The 20355-nt window shown below is 40.6% G+C and overlaps 1 protein-coding gene across 4 annotated transcripts in view; it reads left to right on the forward strand.

Moving 5' to 3' along the window:
- The first annotated feature begins 7504 nt into the window (after positions 1-7504).
- Positions 7505-20355, forward strand: part of SLC10A7 (solute carrier family 10 member 7) — a 241070-nt gene continuing 228219 nt past the window's right edge. The window contains exons 1-2 of one of the 4 annotated variants that reach the window (XM_055336461.1): positions 7505-7898; positions 14710-14792. In XM_055336461.1, the coding sequence (XP_055192436.1) occupies positions 7568-7898; positions 14710-14792 (414 nt within the window). In that variant the 5' untranslated portion in view covers positions 7505-7567. The remainder of the gene's footprint in view (positions 7899-14709; positions 14793-20355) is intronic. The other 3 variants (XM_055336460.1, XM_055336459.1, XM_055336458.1) reach the window with 3 other exon arrangements.

A 20355-nucleotide genomic window follows, 5' to 3' on the forward strand; every position in this document is an offset into this window, starting at 1 on the left:
ATGCCAAGGACTTCTAAATTTTTATCCCTAGCCCTGACCTCACTTGGAACAGTTTAGCCAACTCCTTAATCTCCATGTGAATGTTTAATGGCCTGTCCCAAAATAAATCTTGATTTTCCTTATTAAATTTGCTCTTCCCTAGCTTTTTCATCCTTGTAAATGATACTAACATTTACCCAACTAGTGGATTTAGCTGAACCTTAGTAGTCATCCTGAGTCATCTAAATCTAATCCAGTAGCCAAATCTGTCTCTCCTCTGTAACACAATTGGAAATTATCTACCTTTCTTCCTCCTCACTACCACTGTCTCTCTTGTGCAGGCCAACAAGAACTCTCCCTTCAACCACTCCAAAATCCTCCTAACTTGTTTCTCTTCTTTTTCTTTAAAGCTCCGGTACCACACAACAGCCAATATATTCTTTCCTTGCTTAAAATTTTCCTACAGCTTTCAACTACCTTTAAATAAAATCTAAACTTCATAACCTGGGGTCTACAAACACATACTTGATCTGGATGATCTGGTCCCGGTCTCTTCCCGGCTCAGTCCCATTTCCCTGCAACACTCTGGTTATATTGACCTTCTTTCTATACCTTTAACATGCCATAGAAGGCACAATAATGGCCCCCAAGGATGGCTACATTCTGACCACCAGAACCTGTGATATGTTACCTTACATGGCAAAAGGGACTTTATGGCTGTGATTAAAGTAGGGATCCCAAGACGGAGACATTGTTCTGGGTTCTCTGGGTGTGGCCATCATAATTAGAAGGGTCTTTATAAGTGAAAGAGGGCAGAAGAAAGGCTGTGTCAGAATGATTCATCATGAGAAAGACTAGGTGGGTGGGTAGTTGCTGACTTTGAAGATGAGGGGAGCCAAAAGCCAAGGAACGCCAGCAGCCCCTAGAACAGGAAAAGGAAATAGACTCTCCTCTTAGAAACCTAGGAAAGAGTGCAGACCTACTGATATGTTGATTTTAGGCCAGTGAGATCCATTTTTGACTTCAAAGCTCCAGACCTGTGAGATAACACATTTGTATTGTTTCAAATCACTAAGTTGAGGTAATTTGTTACAGCCGCAACAGAAACCTAGGTTGTTCACCAAATGTTTCCCCTGCCTTAAAGCGCTCATCTTCCAAATATTAGCGTCGTGGACACTTCCCCATCATTTGGGGCCTCTGTTTAAATCACACCGCTTCAGAAAGGCCTTCTCTAACCACTCAGAGTAGCCTCCTTGTTACTCTACCATGTGACCTGTTTTATTGTCATCATGGCGCTTATCACTACTTGTTCTTCTTTTTATCCAATTACTGGATTATAGAAGCAAAGCTGAAACCTTGTCTCTCACTTTCCCCTGTTACCCTGGTATCTGGAATAATGCCTTGCACAAAGGAGCTCAATAAATATTTGCTGAATAAAAGTACCCCTGGTCCTGGCACATAGTAAACATTCATACACTCTAAGTAAGCACACCATATTCAATGTTACAACCAACGTAAGTAACAAAGTTTAAAAGTAAATATCTGCTACATAAATGCCTAGGATTTCCATAAGCTATAGTTGAAGAATTCAGGAACTATAGCAACTCTGTTTTCATGAGCTCAAACCTTCCTTTTACCTGTATTCTGGACATTTCTCTTTATATGCTTCAGTGGCCTTGCACACAAGATATAAACTAAATTTACAGTCTCACCAAATTTACTTTGTAAAGATTCCCTGGCCGGGTGAATGGCACTGGTATCTATCTGACGGACATTCTGGGACTCATTTTAGCCTGCTTTCCCATTCTCCTAGAGATGACCGGTCATTTGTTTTTTATTCTTTCTGCTTAACAGTTTTTATACTAATTGCCCTTCCCAGCTCCATTCACTTAGTCACTTCTTCCTGAACTATTTGTGCAGAGACTGCTTCTAAAGGGATCCTTCCAGCAAACTGGACATATCATCACTAGCCAGTCTAAAATCCTTCAGTGACTCCCCACAGTATTAATAAAATCTGAATCCTTGACCATGACACACACATGATCTGTACCCTGGCTGGTTCTCTCTACCCTTCCCACATCACTCTCCCTTCGCTAACTCATCTAGCTACCCTGATCTTTGAATGCCATGGTGTCAAGCTCTTCCTCGCTGAGCAATAGCTTTCTCCCACCTGCCTGCTCATCCTTCTGATCTCAGGAGGCCTCCCTCAATCTAGATTATTCACAACATCCTGTTCCTTTCTGATAGCAATTTGTAATTACATGTTTGATTACATCTGTTTCCTCTACTAGATTATAAACTCCTGAGGGCAGGTTTTTGTCTTCTTTTGTTCAAAACTGTATGCACAACACTGACACATGCTGGCACATAGTGGAGGCCATTATATATTTGTTCAATAAACAAACGTAATATTCATTGAACAAAGAGCATTTATCATGTGTCTTTTAGAGAAATGTGCTTTCACATGTACATTTTCACTGGGATGATGTCAGGAGAAGTGGCAGGGGTAAAATAGAAATAAAACTAAGTTAAAGAGACAGAGGAAAGGAAAAATGAATGAAAGAGAAGTGTGATAGAATTATCGAAGAAAGAAAGGGCAGGAAAGGACCTTGTAGTGGGTTGAATGGTGGGCACACCAAAAATAGGTCCACATCAAAGCCCTGGAACCTATGAATGATTCCATTTCTAGCTTTCTAGAGTTGCCAGAACAAAGTACCACAAACTGGGTGGCTTGAAACCACAAAAATTTATTCTTCCACAGTTGAGGCCAAAATTCTGGTATCAAGATGTTAGCAGGGTTGATTACTTCTGGGGGCTTTGAAGGAAAAATCTGTTATATGTCTACCTCCCAGCTTCTGGTGGCTGTGTCCAAGGCAGAATCCTTGGCATTCCTCAGCTTGTGGACACATCACTCCAATCTTCTGCTTCCATCTTCATATAACTTTCTCCTCCTCGTGTCTCTTTTGTGTGTTACCACATGTCCTTTTTTTTTTTTAAGATTTTATTCATTTATTATGAGAGAAACAGGGAGAGAGGGAGAGAGAGGGAGAGATATAGGCAGAGGGAGAAGCAGGCTCCATGCAGGAAACCCAACGCGGGACTCGATCCTGGGTCTCCAGGATCAGGCCCTGGGCTGAAGGCAGGTGCCAAACCGCTGAGCCACCCGGGCTGCCCAGCCACATGTCCTTCTAATAAGGACACTGGTCGCTGGATTTGGGACCCATCTTAACCCAGTATGACTTCCATTTATTACATCTGCAAGACTCAATTTCAAAAACGATCACATTCAGAGGATCCAGGTGCACATAAATATTTGGGGGGACATATTCAACAGAGTTGAGTCACCTAGTTTGGGAAAAGGATATTTGCAGGTGTAATTAAGGATCTTAAAATGAGATCATTCTGGATTATCTGGGTGGGCCCTAAATCCAATGACAAATGTCTTTATAGGAGACACACAGAAGAGAAGACACGGACAGAAGACAGGAGCCAATATGAAGACAGATGCAGAGACTGGAGTGATGTGGCTATTAGCCAGACACACAGAGGAGAAGATGATGTGAAGATGAGGGGCAGAGATTGGAGTGATGTGGCCATAAGGCAAGAAAGCCAAATTATGCCAACAACCACCAGAAGCTGGAAGAAGCAGGCAAAGATTCTCTCTCTAGAGTCTCCAGAGGAAATATGGCCTTGCCAGCACCTTAACTTTGGGCTTTTGGTTTACAGAGATACAATAAACCAGATTTGCCAATTTTAAGGCATCTAATTTTAGGTATTTGTTAGGGAAGCCATGGGAAACTAATAGAGGTCTTACAGTAAGGATAGAAATCGCAGCACACTGTATTTCCCTTTAAGTACCAGTGAAACAAAAAACCTTTCCATGAGTTTCCTTGCAAACAGCCATAAAATTAAACTGGCTCAATTCTCTGTAAGTATAACGTTTAATGATTTTTTTTTAAATACAAGAGCATACCTTCAGTGACTGAAACATAGGAATCTTTAACCTACTAAGAAATTATTCTAAGAAAATAATTGTGTTGTAAATGATCTTTCATCTCCACTTATCTGGTGACTGCTTGATAATTAACATCAGATTTTATCACATCTCGTGTGCTCTCTTTTCTATTTTCAGCTTAAGTTGTTTAATGTCATGTGTCTTCCTATTAAGTTCTTTTTATCTTGAGTTTGACTTCTTGTCATTCTGCCTAATATATAATTAGATGACACTCCATACTGTGTGACCTCAACTGGTAGCATAACTGCAAAAACTGCCTTAGTTTTTGGATAGCAAGTCATGTCATCAAGATAAAGCTAAATAAGTAGAGGAAATTACCAAATGAGTCTCTTTCAATCTCTGAATATTCAAATTCAAAATTACAGTCTGGCATCACTGAACAATCCTAGAAGTCTCTTCCAAACCTGAGGTTCCATAGTTACCCATTTAAGTCATAGACGCCACACTGCTTCAAAATGTCAGATAGTATTTTATTTGCTCATGTGTTTCAGAGCATACTGGAGAGAAGTTGAAGCTCCTGCTGGGTCTAGGAGGGAAAAGTCCATTCAGAAACCATCAGTGTCTTCCTAATTTCTTTCAGAAGTGTTCTATAGTTTTTAGGGTATAGATCCTTTACCTTTTTGGTTAGGTTTATTCCTAGGTATCTTATGCTTTTGGGTGCAATTGTGAATGGGATTGACTCCTTAATTTCTCTTTCTTCAGTCTCATTGTTAGTGTATAGAAATGCCACTGATTTCTGGGCATTGATTTTGTATCCTGCCATGCTACCAAATTGCTGTATGAGTTCTAGCAATCTTGGGGTGGAGGCTTTGAGGAAGACACAAAGAGATGGAAAAATATTCCGTGCTCATGGATTGGCAGAATTAATATTGTGAAAATGTCAATGTTACCCAGGGCAATTTACACGTTTAATGCAATCCCTATCAAAATACCATGGACTTTCTTCAGAGAGTTGGAACAAATTATTTTAAGATTTGTGTGGAATCAGAAAAGACCCTGAATAGCCAGGGGAATTTTAAAAAAGAAAACCATATCTGGGGGCATCACAATGCCAGATTTCAGGTTGTACTACAAAGCTGTGGTCATCAAGACAGTGTGGTACTGGCACAAAAACAGACACACAGATCAATGGAACAGAATAGAGAACCCAGAAGTGGACCCTGAACTTTATGGTCAACTAATATTCGATAAAGGAGGAAAGACGATCCACTGGAAGAAAGAAAGTCTCTTCAATAAATGGTGCTGGGAAAATTGGACATCCACATGCAGAAGAATGAAACTAGACCACTCTCTTACACCATACACAAAGATAAACTCAAAATAGATGAAAGATCTAAATGTGAGACAAGATTCCATCAAAATCCTAGAGGAGAACACAGGCAACATCCTTTTTGAACTCGGCCACAGTAACTTCTTGCAAGATACATCCACGAAGGCAAAAGAAACAAAAGCAAAAATGAACTATTGGGACTTCATCAAGATAAGAAGCTTTTGCACAGCAAAGGATACAGTCAACAAAACTAAAAGCCAACCTACAGAATGGGAGAAGATATTTGCAAATGACCTATCAGATAAAGGGCTAGTTTCCAAGATCTATAAAGAACTTATTAAACTCAACACCAAAGAAACAAACAATCCAATCATGAAATGGGCAAAAGACATGAAGAGAAATCTCACAGAGCAAGACATAGACATGGCCAACATGCACATGAGAAAATGCTCCGCATCACTTGCCATCAGGGAAATACAAATCCAAACCACAATGAGATACCACCTCACACCAGTGAGAATGGGGAAAATTAACAAGGCAGGAAACCGCAAATGTTGGAGAGGATGCGGAGAAAAGGGAACCCTCTTACACTGTTGGTGGGAATGTGAACTGGTGCAGCCCCTCTGGAAAACTGTGTGGAGGTTCCTCAAAGAGTTAAAAATAGACCTGCCCTACGACCCAGCAATTGCACTGTTAGGGATTTACCCCAAAGATTCAGATGCAGTGAAACGCCGGGACACCTGCACCCCGATGTTTCTAGCAGCCATGTCCACAATAGCCAAACTGTGGAGGGAGCCTCGGTGCCCATCGAAAGATGAATGGATAAAGAAGATGTGGTTTATGTATACAATGGAATATTCCTCAGCCATTAGAAACGACAAATACCCACCATTTGCTTCAACGTGGATGGAACTGGAGGGTGTTATGCTGAGTGAAGTAAGTCAATTGGAGGACAAACATTATATGTTCTCATTCATATGGGGAATATAAATAATAGTGAAAGGGAATAGAGAGGAAGGGAGAAGAAATGGGTGGGAAATATCAGAAAGGGAGACAGAACATAAAGACTCCTAACTCTGGGAAATGAACTAGGGGTGGTGGAGGGGGAGGAGGGCGGGGGGTGGGGGTGACTGGGTGGCGGGCACTGAGCGGGGCACTTGACGGGATGAGCACTGGGTGTTATTCTGTATGTTGGTAAACTGAACACCAATAAAAAATAAATTATTATATAAAAAAAAAGAAACGATCAGTGTCACTGGTTGCCAGAAAACACCTCAGGGAGAAACTGGGGGACGCAGAGACTCCAGGAGGGCCAATGGACGGCGGCGCTCCCCTCTCTTCAGTTCATCATTTCTGCCTTGCGGTCCCCGGCCCCTTCCCACAGGTGTCCTCTGCTTGGGTGGGCGGGCCCCGAGGGTCAAGCGAGAGTGCCCTGGCGCATCCTCCAGACGGCCCTGCTCATCCTTAGCCTCGCTGGGAGGGCGCTTGAGCACCCACCACTGCCCCCAAGGAAAGCCCGGTCCCCGGTTTCCGGGAGGAGACTGAAACCTCGCAGACCTCCCCGGCCCCTGGGGCCAGCGTGGGCTCGGGGCCGAGGGGCCCGCGTCCCACCCGCGAGGCACCGTGCTGCGCCCGCCCGCCCGCCCGCCCGCCCTCCCGGAGGCACGCGCTGCTGGAAGGCACGGGTCCCGCGGGCGTGGGCGGCGGCTGGACGCCCAATTTTCAACCCACCCTCGGGGCTAAAACTCCCCGAAAGAAGGAGCCGACTCCCCGCGCGGACCTAGGAGCGCCTCTAACTCCGGGGCTCCCGCCGAGAACCCGGAGACCAACGGCGGCCTCCCCGCCCCCCGGCGCACACGTCAGCGGCGGCGTCGGGGAGGCGTCGTAATGCCCCGAAGAGGCGCGCCGCCGAAAAGCACCCTGCACCCCGCCGCCGCGGCAGCCAACCGAGAAACCCCTCCCGGGAGCGCACGCCAGCCTTTCCCGTTAGTTCGTGGCGGAGCAAAAGAAAGTCTCTCCGTGGATGTGCTTCGGGGGCGCGGCCGCTGTGCCTAAAGGTTTGTCGGAGCGGGGCCCTCAATAAGGCTGCGTGGCCGTGAAGCCTAACGTCGCTCCGAGCGCCAGTCATCCCTAATAAGGTTCCGCAGGTCCCGGCGGCGGCGACCCGGCAGCCGGCTCCCCTCGTCTGATCGCCTGCGCCCGCCGACCCGGCCCGAGGGTCCGCTTCAGAGCGTCTGCGCTCGGGAGGCGCGGCCAGAGCGGCCGTGGTGACGGGCGCGTCTATTGCGAGGCGCGTGGTAGTGATGGCGGCGCTCAGTGAGACTTTCCCGTCACTGGATACTACTACTCCCAGCCCTCCTCTAAGCCGCCGGAGCAACCCCCTGGTCTTTAGTTTACAAGTGGCAATTTGCCTCGCTCTGCTGCATGTCTGGAGGGACCGTGGAAAGTGTGGAGACGCCCCGGGGATCAAGCGATCGCAGCTTAAAAAGAAAAAAAGCCAAACCAATAAACAAAACCCGCCCACCCTAACAAACATGAGGCTGCTGGAGAGAATGAGGAAAGAATGGTTCATGATCGGAATAGTGCTGGCGATCGCCGGAGCTAAACTGGAGCCATCCGTAGGGGTGAAAGGGGGTAAGTGCCGCCCCTCGAACGCTCCACCGCGAGTCCCACTTCGCAACTAATTTTCGAGTGTGGGAAAGGAGGGGAAACCCCCATCGGGAAGTGGCGGCTTCCCTCAAGGGCACGGACCAGCTCAGGGCGTCCTTTGGCGTTTCTGCCCGTGTTTTAATTTACCAGCCCGAGACTGTGATTAGGAATGGGGCAAAGGAGTTGGAACGCAGGTTCCCTTTTCGGCGAACAGCCCATGCGTTTGCTCAGGTTAAGGAGTGAGCTCGCCGAGAATGAAACTTCCTCCCGTTGCCTCCCAAGTAGCATCCCGCCCCGAGGGGCGCTAGGTGGTTGCCCGGAGTTCCTCGTCTATCTGGGAGCCGCCACCACGACCAGGTCTATTTCCGGATCCCCCACCCCGCCCCCACGTGTGAGGAAAGGCAGTGCGGGAAGAAAAAGAGACACCCCTTCATCCTCCAACTAAGCTTTCGTGGCCCACATGTGGCAGAGTGACCTTCTGCTGCAGTTGCCGCCGCTCCAGAAACTCCCAAGCCGACTGACACGTTGCACTTTTTCGTTTACAGGACACTACTTCCGCGTGCTGCCCGGCCTCGGTTGCTGGTGCTCCGACAGATGCAGCCTGTGTCAGGCTGTGTGTAGTGTGGATTTTGGCAAGGAAATGCAGGCAGGCTAAAAGCATACCCTGATTTCTGAATAGTGGGAGCTTTGTAAGGTGGGGGGGGGGGGAGGCACTGGTGGAGACTGGAAATATCCTTCGGTCTCTATTCTCCCTGCCTTTTCACTTAGACAAACATGTCCTACTTTTCATGGACATTAATTGAGTTTCTTCATTCTCTTTCTGACCTTGTGAGTTTCCACCTTTATTGACAGTTTTAGCAGGTCAGTCCTACTACGACAGGGACAACTCGGGATACAGTTGAGCACGCACACAATCTTTTAGGAAGTACTCAGGAGGACACTTGAAGTTATATGTACCTCTTCGGTAAAACGTGGTGGAAGTGAATGAAACGATCTCTCATTGGAACAGTGGTTTCTTCTACCATCTACCTCGATTCATTCATTTAGAAGTAGCTTCAGGGAATATTTTAAAAAGGAATTATTTGAATAAAGATTGTGAGGATGAAGACTTTTTTTTTTTTTTATGTTTTTCTTTTTCTTCTATATTCAACTTAGTGCAAAATGTGAAGATGTAACCGAGAATAAAGCTGATATTCATCATGGTTTCTCCTTCTGAAAATCTTTGACCTGGCTAACCCGAGAGCTTTTGGAAAACGTGTGAATGCTGGTATTTCAGTTTCTGTCCTAAGAGTACCTTCTGTCCCTGAAGCTAGCTGAATGGGCAGAAGTAAAGGTGGAGAGTCTTTGTGGTGATCTGGAACACACACTTCACTAGCTTCAGGAGCACGCTTGGTAGCTTATGGTGTTAGACCTCTTATTTGCTCATTGTTAAGGTGTGATTACAGGTGATATATTATCTTTAAATCTGCAGGGGCTAGGTTTGGTAAAATACTTTTTATCTTACATTCCCAGGATGCTGTGGGAAGAAGGGTTATTGAATGCTGAATCAGTGAACTAGAGCTTCTTCGAAGTGGAATGTGTAAGATGGACTCTGAAATCTTATTTGTTCCTTTCGACTCTGCTTCTTGAAGTTTTGGTGTATTATTGTATCTTAGAAACGTTGCTTCTGATTTTTACCAGTACTCATGCTATTAATCCACGATAATTTATTTCTTTAATTATAAGAGTAGAAAGTAAATAGCTGAAAGAGACCTTGATGTATTTTAAGCCAACGTGCCGCCTTTATAGGTGAAGATACTGAGACCTGAGGTCAGGTGACTCATCCTTGGTTTAGTTAGCTAGCTCAAGGAAGAGGCACTGGACACTAGGGCTCTCCTTTTTTTTCATACTAGTTGCAAAATCCATACAAATTTTCGTACATATAATTTAAAATGAATAACTGTTGTAAAGAAGGGCTATATCCAATCAACACATTTTTAGCACCTCAATTTTTAACCCAAAAGAGCAGAGTAGAATCAGTTAATATTAAATAAGTGTACTCATGTGATTTGATAACTGTCCGTGTGCAAAATTTACTTGTTCTAAAAAATTAGAACAGACGATTGGGATGTCTTACATAGGCTGTCAGGCTAAGTTCTTGATAATTCTGTTGAGCTTTTAATTGATCTTTCCACCTGTGAAACTTCTTAAATAAAAATAAACCTCCAAATAGTACCAATTTCACTTCCCAAGTTAAAACAACAAAAATCTAGGAATAAGGAGAGGAATGGTTGCTGAAAATATTTCTATTACATTTTGCTCTTTAGAATGGTCAAAAGCACCTCTTTGTACTTGAAGTTTTACTTTTTATTTCTTTTTTTGGACTTGTAATTTTTAGGCAAAGGTTCCATTTATGGGCTCTGTTCACTTGGGAATGTGATTTTTAAGGCATTCATACTGACTGAAAATTTTTCATTAGAACAGTTTTCTAGAATTCTTTTAAATAGGAAAAGTTTTGGTAGTCTTAACATTTGTTAAGATTCACTTCATCTTTACCTGAATCGGTACACAATACTCAATATTTAAGTGATTTAAGTGCGAGAGTTCTGCACTGAAAGTATCATACCTCCCTTAAAAGCCAATAGGTCGGGCACCTGGGTGACTCAGTGGTTGAGTGTCACCTTTGGCTCAGGTCATGATTTCGGGGTCCTGGGATCAGGTCCTGCATCAGGCTTTCCACAGGGAAGCCTGCTTTTTCCCCCTGCCTATGTCTCTGCTTCTCTCTCTGTGTCTCTCCTGAATAAATAAATAAAATTTATAAATAAATAAATAAATAAATAAATAAATAAATGCATGCCAGTAGGTGACTTATATATCACAGGAAATTTATAGGTAATGGAAACCTGAAAATTATAGAAGTTGAATGACTTTCCAAATGGGAAAAAGTGGACTAGCCTCAATAATTTAATTCTTAGTTTACTGTTCTTTTTACTCCGGTGCATTTCATTTTTAAGTGTTTAGAAGAAATTGAAAATAAAGAGCCAGGGTAAATGTGAATGCGTGGATTCTGAGATGTTGATAATCTGTTCCAGTTCCAGCACAACCCAGGGAAGCCCTGAGCTATGCACACCTTAGAGTTTAGCAGAGTCTAACACTGTGTTATTCATTCTCGGGAAAAGAAAGGTTTCCTTCTTTGGAAGTACAGAGTAAGATTCTCATTTCTCCCTGCATCTTCATTTAGATTATTGGTATTAGTAAGACATAAATCCTAAGAGGAAACTGCTTTGTTTTTCTACTAAAAAACATAAGTAGAAACATGTTAAAGCTTAAGTGTGTGAGCATTAATATCTTAGATTAGGTATAGAAGTGAAATTTACTTGGTGATGACTTCTCATTTTATGAAATGGTAATAGTTCCTTCATTTTTTTTTAAGGTTTTATTTATTTATTTGACAGAGAAAGAGAGAGACAGAGAACAAGCAGCGGGAGCAGCAGACAGAGGGAGAGGGAGAAGCAGGCTTCCCACTGAGCAGGGAGCTCGATGCGGGGCTGGAACCCAGGACTCTGGGATCATGATGTAAGCTGAAGGCAGATGCCCAACCTACTGAGCCACCCAGGCACCTCAGTTCCTTGTATTCTTAAGTATTCCAAATCATTTTCGTTTATCTCTCCCATTAAAAAAGCCAGTTTTTTTTCTGGCTAATTTTTCTTCTGGTTTTGCTACACCATTCCATTTTCGCTGATAAACTTTTTTTTTTTTTTTTGCTTTTGTTTCAAGGAAAAGCTAAAACCTTTATTTCTACTTTGAACTTTATAGCCATCTTAAGATTCAGGTCTTATTTAGATCTATATTGGTGACACGGAGGATATAATCATTATCTTGGAGAGAAGCCAGATCTCATTTGTATACGTAGTCTCAACTGTCACCTCTGTGCAAGTGTTTACCAAGTGTTTATTCCACTCCTGTATGATTTCTAGGTCCCCATTCCCAACTTGGGCAGTCTATTAGCATAGCAACTGAAGTTGATCACATCTCAAAGGTGCTTTAGGTTTCTCCAAATCAGAATTAATTCCTTCTTCTCCCCTCAACCCTCTTTTTTTTTTTTTTTTTTAAGACAAGGGAGGGGAAGTGGGAGAGGGAGAGAGAGAATCTTAAGCAGGTTCCACACCCAGCTTGGAGCCCAACATGAGGCTGAATCTCAGAACCCTGAGATCATGACCTGAGCTGAAATCAAGAGTCGGACACTTAACTGATTGAGCCTCTCATGTGCACCCTCTTCTTCCCTTTTAAAAGTACATTGTAGGAGGCCATGGCATATCCTCACCATGTTCTTCCATGAATTAAAGTCGTTTAGATGTGCTTCTAATACAAAAGACATTGCACCCTGTCTCTGGGATTTAAAGCATGAAAGCCAGAAATCATTTTACCAATTAGTTTATAGTTTTTCGTGTGTGTGTGTGTGTGTGTGTGTGTGTGTGTGTGTGTGTGTAGCATGGAAGAGTTAGCTTCTTAAAAAATAAGCCAACTAAGGCAGATGCTTTAACTGCCCCAAAGAAACATGCACTCTAAGTAAGCCATGTCCTTGTTGTAAAGATACATCTTTGGATGTGTCCCCTGCTCTCCCTTGTGACCACACTGCTAATTTTTAACTCACCCTGTATAGAAATTCTGGGGCACTGCTGTGGGCAGAAGTGTAGTTGACAAGAATAAGATCTCATAAAAAGCAAAGGATTGGAGGAAAATAAAAATGTTTTAAAACAAATAAACAAGTTATTTAAAATTCCTGGAAGGCATTTACTTCCAAAACAAGCCAGATTCCTTGACTTTAAAATCTGTGCCTGATTCAGCTTCCTTAGTTGTACAGGAAACATTATTTCTTAAGTGTGAGCTGCAGAGACAGATTCACTCACAAGTATAAAAAATACACCCCTTTTTAAGTTTTGGAACACTTACACTGCCTTGAAATGTAATGCCTTTTGCACTTGCCTTCTTCCTTTTTCTCCTGTTTCTCAGATGTCAGCAAAATAATTTGTTTAAATGCCAAGTACATACGAGAATTTACTGCTATGTTTGAGGAGATCTTTGTTTCTTTTTGTTCATTGATGTGGTACAAACGCCCAAAATATAGTATTTGCTTAGTAAATATTTGTTGACTAAACAGTGATTTTTCCTGAGCTTGGTGTTACATTATCGAGCAATATCTGTCATTATGGTGGAAGGCTGCAGGGAATGGAGGAGCTATGATTGTGGTCTTGTTGCATAAGTGAGGGTATTAGTTTCCTAGTGCTACCACACCAGATTCACACAAACTGGGAGGCTTAGAACAAAGAAATGTATTTTTTAGAAATTATTCCAGAGGCTGGAATTCTGAAGTCAAGGGCCATGCTCCCACTGAAGGATTAGGGAAGAATCCTTCCTGGCGTCTAGCTTGTGGTGGTTACTGCCTATCCTTGGTGTTTCTTCGCTTATGGTCATATAGCTCCAGGCTTTCCATCTGTTGTCTTCACATGGCCTTCTTGCCTCTGTGTATGACTCTGTCCAAATTTACCTCTACTTGCAAGAATACTAGTCGTTGGATTAGGGCCCACCATAATCCATTAAGACCTCATCTTGACTTGATTTTATCTGCAAAGAACCAGTTTCCAAATAAGGTCACATTCATAGGTTGTGGATACACATGAATTTTTGGAGGATACTATTCAATTCAGCATGAGAGGGCTGAATAGAGTGTCGGTTCTAGGGTGATCAGATTTTAACATGTTGACATATGCCAATGTTTCTCAACCTCCGTGCTGTTGATGTTTTGGACATGATAATTCTTTGTTGTTGGGCGGGCTGTCCTGTGCCCTCGAGGTTGTTGAACAGAATTCCTGATCTCTATCTATTAGATGCCAGTAACGTACCCTACTTTCTGAATTATAACAACCAAAAAGAGTTTCCAAACATTGCCAAATGTCTGTGGGAGGCAAAATTGCTGGCTGCTGGAGAACCACTGGTATATAAGTACAAAATGGCATTTTCTTAGAACTAAATCTTTTAAAAGAATGTTGCTCTTGGTTAACACATTAGGTGTTCAAGACAATTGTATACTGGCTACAAAAAGAAGTAAATATTCGGGTTGCTGCTATTGTCCTTAGAGCATTAATGCATTGGGGGTGATGCCAGCCTAACTCTAGAAAGGATTTTCCAGAGGGCAAAGATCAGGCCTGTCTGGTTCCCTACAGGTAGCCAGGGCCTGGCACAATGTAGTAATAATGGCAAACCTAACCTATTGTTAGTATGCTGTTACTCTCTGTGCATAATTTCATTCACATAGTAAGTGCTTAATAAATATTTGTAGAAATAAATGCCCTTAGGCAGAATTGAATGTACTCACGAATACAAGTTTTTATTTCTGGTATCCTAGAAGGAATAAAATAGTATTTGCCAAAGAGAAGGGAACTTCTTCCGTTGATTCTCTTCTTTGGTTTGGGAATTTTGATTCTTGTATAAGCACTGATACTGTGGTAGATGGGTTTAGGACCTAATACCAAAGGATGTTGCCCCCCTGTTCTCCTGTGTGAGAGCAATTTATTTTTTATTCTTCTGGTCTGAGGATACTGTGCTGAACTGGACAGCCATGGTCCTTGCCTTCTAGAAAATCCCCTTTGGAGTTAGACTGCATCACAGCAAATGTTTAACTCTGTCAGAACAGTAGTATATTAGGGCAACCCTGAAATTTGATGTACGATTTGCCCTCCCACAACGAATTCTTCTTTCATACCAAGTTATCCACTGGAAATTCTTATCTAATGGTAACTTATTTCTTTCTCTTTAGGACCACTGAAGCCAGAAATAACTGTCTCCTACATTGCTGTTGCGACGATATTCTTTAATAGTGGACTATCATTAAAAACAGAGGTACTGTCACTTATGGGGCATGTGACAAGTAGGGAGAAAAATTTAATTGGTGCTTATTATTTTGAAATTTCAGAATCATTTCAAAAGATGTATGTAACTGTGGTCTAAAGGCTTCACCCTATCAGAAGACAACTTGGACTTGAGTGAAGGACTATATTTTGAACCTACATATTACAGAAATTTTGTAGTTGAACAACACAGCCCCTGAGGGTGTGGTTATAATAGGTATGTTTTTAATAGAGGAACTGAACTGAATGAAGCATCTACTTTAGGTCTTCCTCAGATTTTGGCAGTGACTATGGTGGTGACTGCTATGGCATATTTAAGTTGTTGATGTTTAGTTGGATTTCCTAATTTTTGTGGATGAAATTTTGTTGTCAGGACTGATGCTGCTCAAGTGATACATGTTGTAATTTTTAACTCATTTGTATTTTTTTTAAAGTATATTCTTTGCTGGCATATCTATGAAATATTAGCAAATGTTTCAAGAGAAAAATTGGGATTTTTCATACTATGTCCCAATTCATTATGAAGACATGTGGATAATGTTATTTGTTGATACGGGTGTCACTGAACATGGGATTCTCCTAGAAGTAAAGAAATCAGACGTTTTTTTAACATCCAAGAGAGGAATGAGTAGAATTTATTATTCTCTTTTGACATATAATAGAAGGGAAAAAAGGGGAAATGTGCCTATTTATTTTTGAAGAAATTACTTAGGGTTTTTAAAGTTCTTATTCTAAAATGCTTATTCTTAAGTAGAGAGGGAAATCTTCCATGCAAGCATTTTTTTTAAATAGCTTTAAAAGTTAAAATTTTGTTTCAACATCATGTCTTTGCTTTACTTATTTTAAGTATGATTCGAATGAGGACCAAATTTAGTTACCTCCTTTTTTGACCGTCCTAATAGCAACATGGACAAAATATGGTTTTTCTAAACTTATGTATTCTCTAGTCATCTGGTTGGTATAAATCTTTCTATTGGAGCATTTTTTATATAAATGGGATCCCTGTGTAGTATCTGATAAACTTGTCTCAAAAATTCTGAATATCCTCACTACCTGTTCTGAAAATAACTGGCATAGGATGGAATTTCCAAAATATGTTAGATCTCCTTTCTGCAAATTATATTGACATGAGAGGACTATGATCTTAGAGGGCACAGGCTTTTTCTGTCAACATCTTTGTTCAATAGGTTCTCAAATATGGGGCCTAGTGGTACAGAAAAATACTTGATACTCCCATGGTGCTGGACTGTTCTTCCTTGGAGGTCTTCCTGCTGGTGGCTAATGCCCCTTTGTGGAGCAGCTGCCTTACCCAAGTGCTCTTCTTGGGACATTGCTCTATGTCCCCTGGTGGCTGCTTAACGGCTACAGCTGTTACTTATGCCATGAGAAATCTGGCAAGAGACTTGATTCTCTAACTCCCAGCTTCTTGCTTAATGTGATTCTGTAATGCAGCCAACTTTGTGGGATGCAGGAGTTTAAGAAGGAAGAATGTCACAGCTATCAGCATTTCTCTAAGGACCAAATTCTTCTGTAAGCACCTAGGAAACCTTCCGAGTCATCCAGCTAATTTGGATCTAACGATCAAATGCCTTAATCCTGTGCTTTATCACGGTATCTAAGTAGCCATCAAAGTCATTTCTTCCATCAATGGCCCTTTTCAAACTATACTACATTAAGTCATTTTCAAGATCCACTTAAGATGGTCTAGATTGTATCATTGTATAATGTTAAACCATCTTTAGGGCCTGCTAATTTCCTGGGCAACCAAACAGTTTTAGGTTTGGAGGTAGCAATTTTGTTATTTGTTTCCTAGTTAATAATCTTACATTTATTTCAGCTGGGACAACTTTTTGAATGCTATTAGCATAGTGCATTTTCACACACAGGAGATGGTTAAGTTGTTACTGACTTGAGTTTATTTGAGAGCATTTACATTGGTCCCATTCAAGTTTGATTTATACTGAGCATTTCATGTAGTATTACCTATACATTGATATAATGATGTATATTCTAAAATTTGTTTTGCTGATTTAATAAAATCATAAATAACTGTGTTAACACTTAACACTAAAAAGATTTAATGCTGTCTCCAGTTTTATGACTGTTGATTTCTAGATTTTAAAACATCTGTTAAAATGTTTTCTGAAAATTTGTTGTACCCAAGTCAAATAAGTCACATTGGAAATATATTGTATGTTTAGCTAATTAGGAGCTACAGTTTCAGAGGATTTGTCATTTAGCAGACCCTGGCAGGACTAATCTCAGACGAACCTATGAAATCTCATAATACCTATGAAATGCCTGTGGCTACAAGGCACTATGTTTGGCACTGGGTTGGAAACAAAGATGAGCAAAATGCTCAGAGCCTGGAAAGGGTCCTGAGTAGGGCAGAGTATACAGGTCTTTGCTTATTTAACTAAACAGATTATTTTTTGAAGCTCTACTACCTTAGAAGTAAATATAGCAAATTTTAAACTTCAGGTTCATGCTGCTTGTTTCCAGCTCAGAGCTATAGACTGATTCTCAGAAAGTGAATCAAATAAAGGTCAAATAAGAGTTAGAAGGGAAATTGGTATGTAATGAAAATATTTCTACATCTCAGTCAGAGACCCTGATTTTAAGCAATTCTTGATACTGTCCGTGATAACTCTGGCGTAGTCAATATTTGGAGTATCTCCTTAAGTTTATTTTAATGGAATTTGACCTGTATTACATGTGAATAAATAAAATGTCATGCAGAATCAACTTTTCAGTAATTCATGATGGCATTTATTTGAATAGGTAGCCCTAAATTCTGCATGAGTATGTATAGAATTATGCTATTTTGGATGTTATAGTGTTCACTTGCATTTTTCTTTTCCATTGTCACCTTATTTTATCTTTATGGTTATATGAAGAAGATATGGAAAATATAACCCTGGGTTTTTGTGATAGCCTTGAAAATCTTTCTTAGGAATACTCCATGCCTGCTACTTCCCTGTTGTTAAGAGGCCCCTCATGACCCAACATGGTGAGCCTTTGTGATGCATTTTGCTGGAATATTTATTGTTCCATTATTCTGATGCAATGACAATTGCTTATAATTGTCATTTATTAGATCAGCTAGTATTTTTAAACTACATTTTGGTTTTTATAACTTTTTCTATTACAAAAGTGTTAATTCTATTGTAGAAAGATTAGAAAGAATAAAAACAACTAGTATTAACATCTCTGTGATTTTTAGTCCCTTTTTTCCTAAACATGTTTTACATATAGAATATTTAAAAAGGAAATATTTTTTAAATTGTATATATGTAAGTATATATACATGTATATGCATACTTGCATATGTCACATATGTCAATACATATATAATCTTTTTCCCATGTAACATTGTATAATTATAATTTTTATGTAACAATATATTAATTTAATTTTTCTTCATGTATATGAAATTTACATTTTGTTTACTTTTATGAACATAAATCAAAGGGTACAAAGGTATATATGATGAGAAGTCTTCTTTTCTACCCTCTATTAGATATCTGGAGATAACCAATGTTAATAGTTTCTGTGTATCTTTCCAGAGATAGTCTGTGTAAAATATATGTGCTTTACCCCCTCCTCCCTTTCAAGCTGTGATGTTTTGTACTGCATGCCACCCTGTCTTGTTTTACTCAAAAAACATATCTTGGAGATAGTCTCATATGAACATGTAAAGAACTTGTTTCTTCTCGAATGCTGGAAAGCGTTCCATATTTTTTTTTTGAAAGCGTTCCATATTATGAATGTGTCACGATTTATTTTACTAGGTCTCTATTGAGGAACATTTAGGTGATTTTTAAGGTTTTGCTATTATAAAAGTGCTGCAAAGGATAACCCAAAAATTGTCCATTTTCCCACATTTGGTAGAAAATGAGAAGGATTAATTCCTAGAAATAGAATTGCCAAGTCAAATCATATATGCAGTGTAAGTTGTGACATATTCCAAGTACCTAGGACAGAGTTGGATTCTCAGTGTTTGTTGACTGAAGGAATGAATTGCGAGATTGCTGTCCTTAGGCTGTGCCAGTTAATACTCCTATTGGTTGAGTAGGGAAGAGATCTTGTGTTCCCACATGCTTGTCAACACAGTTTTAACATGGTTTTTGCTAGCTTGTAACAGTCTTGTCATACTTTAAGTTACTTAATTATTCACCCATTTTTGGACTTTTAACTTGTTTCCTGATTTTACTATAATAGATGATGCTGTCCTGATCAATTCTTTGGGATTCAGGAATGTGAATCATATTATAGTCTTGATATATATATTCCCAAGTCACTTTTCAGAAAAGTTATGCTGCTTCATATTCCTATCTAAAGTATATGTGGTTTCCTTGGTAACTGCATTCTGGCTAATCATTTTGTTACAGTTAAAAAATTAAAATATTAATATTTATTTGGTATTTATCAAATACCTCTGAGTATATTTGAGTGGGATTTAGTTTTGAAACTGCTGAGCATTCTTGGAACTGCTGGTTCTCAAGTTTTCTCTGGGTGAAATTTTAAAAATTCTGATACAGTGTAAGGATGGCTCCTTTTATCTTAGATCGGATCCATGGGCCTGGTGTGGTCTCTGGTCTGCCCAGTGCCTCCCATTTGTCTGAAATTAGACTCAGATTGCCAGAATTGCTTTCAGTGTCATTAGAGATGTTTTGTGACCACACTGCTACTGCTGTGTGTCTTCATAGAGGGAGATAAGTAGTGGGAACCAAGGAGGCAGATCCCTGAAAGTGGCGATCAGGATCTTCATTAACCTACTGTCCATTAAACTGATAAACTTTGGCTAATGTCTATGAGGCTGAGGATTTCTTGAATGTCTTACTTGAAGTAGGGGAGACCTTACAGTGCTATCTTTATAACTGGTGAATCTCTGGCATCTTTGTGCTTTAATGACTTCTTGCATATTTTATAAGACTGTACTTTTTCTACTGCTCTTTGAATTTGTCTTATTTCAACGGAGTAACACTGTAACCCAAAGAATCCAATGCAAATACTTGTTTGTATATATTTGAGCCCCCCAGATTTAACTCATTATCCTTTTTTATCTGTGAGACAAATAACATGTACCTGGTTTGTCATGTTTAATGTGAATTTCTTCCATCTGGGGGCAATAGTGTGGTAAAACGGAGGAAGCAGACATGAGTTTGCTAGCATACCAGAAACTAATTTGATTCTGAGCTTCACTGTATGGTAGCTCTCAACCTCAATTTCCTCCTCAGTAAGATAGGATGATAATATTGAATGGGGCTGTCGTGAGGATTAAATGAGATAACACATAAAGTGACAAGCTCAGAGCATGGCACATAGCCGCTGTTCAGTAAGCATTTGCAAAGAAATCTAGAAAGTTGATTTTGGGGGGGAAAGCCATTTTGAATTGTAGAATATTGTTGGGGAAAACATTTTTAAAAATTATGATTTGTGTGTAGATTGGTAACATCTTGCCAAAGTGAGGCCTTATTGGAGATTAATCATATTTAATTAAAATGTAATGGGTCCTTAAGTAGTTACATACATGTTTGTTCAGTGTCAACAAT

The sequence above is a fragment of the Nyctereutes procyonoides genome, unplaced genomic scaffold (genome assembly GCF_905146905.1).
Source record: "Nyctereutes procyonoides isolate TBG_1078 unplaced genomic scaffold, NYPRO_anot_genome, whole genome shotgun sequence".
In the NCBI taxonomy this organism is placed as follows: Eukaryota; Metazoa; Chordata; class Mammalia; order Carnivora; family Canidae; genus Nyctereutes; species Nyctereutes procyonoides.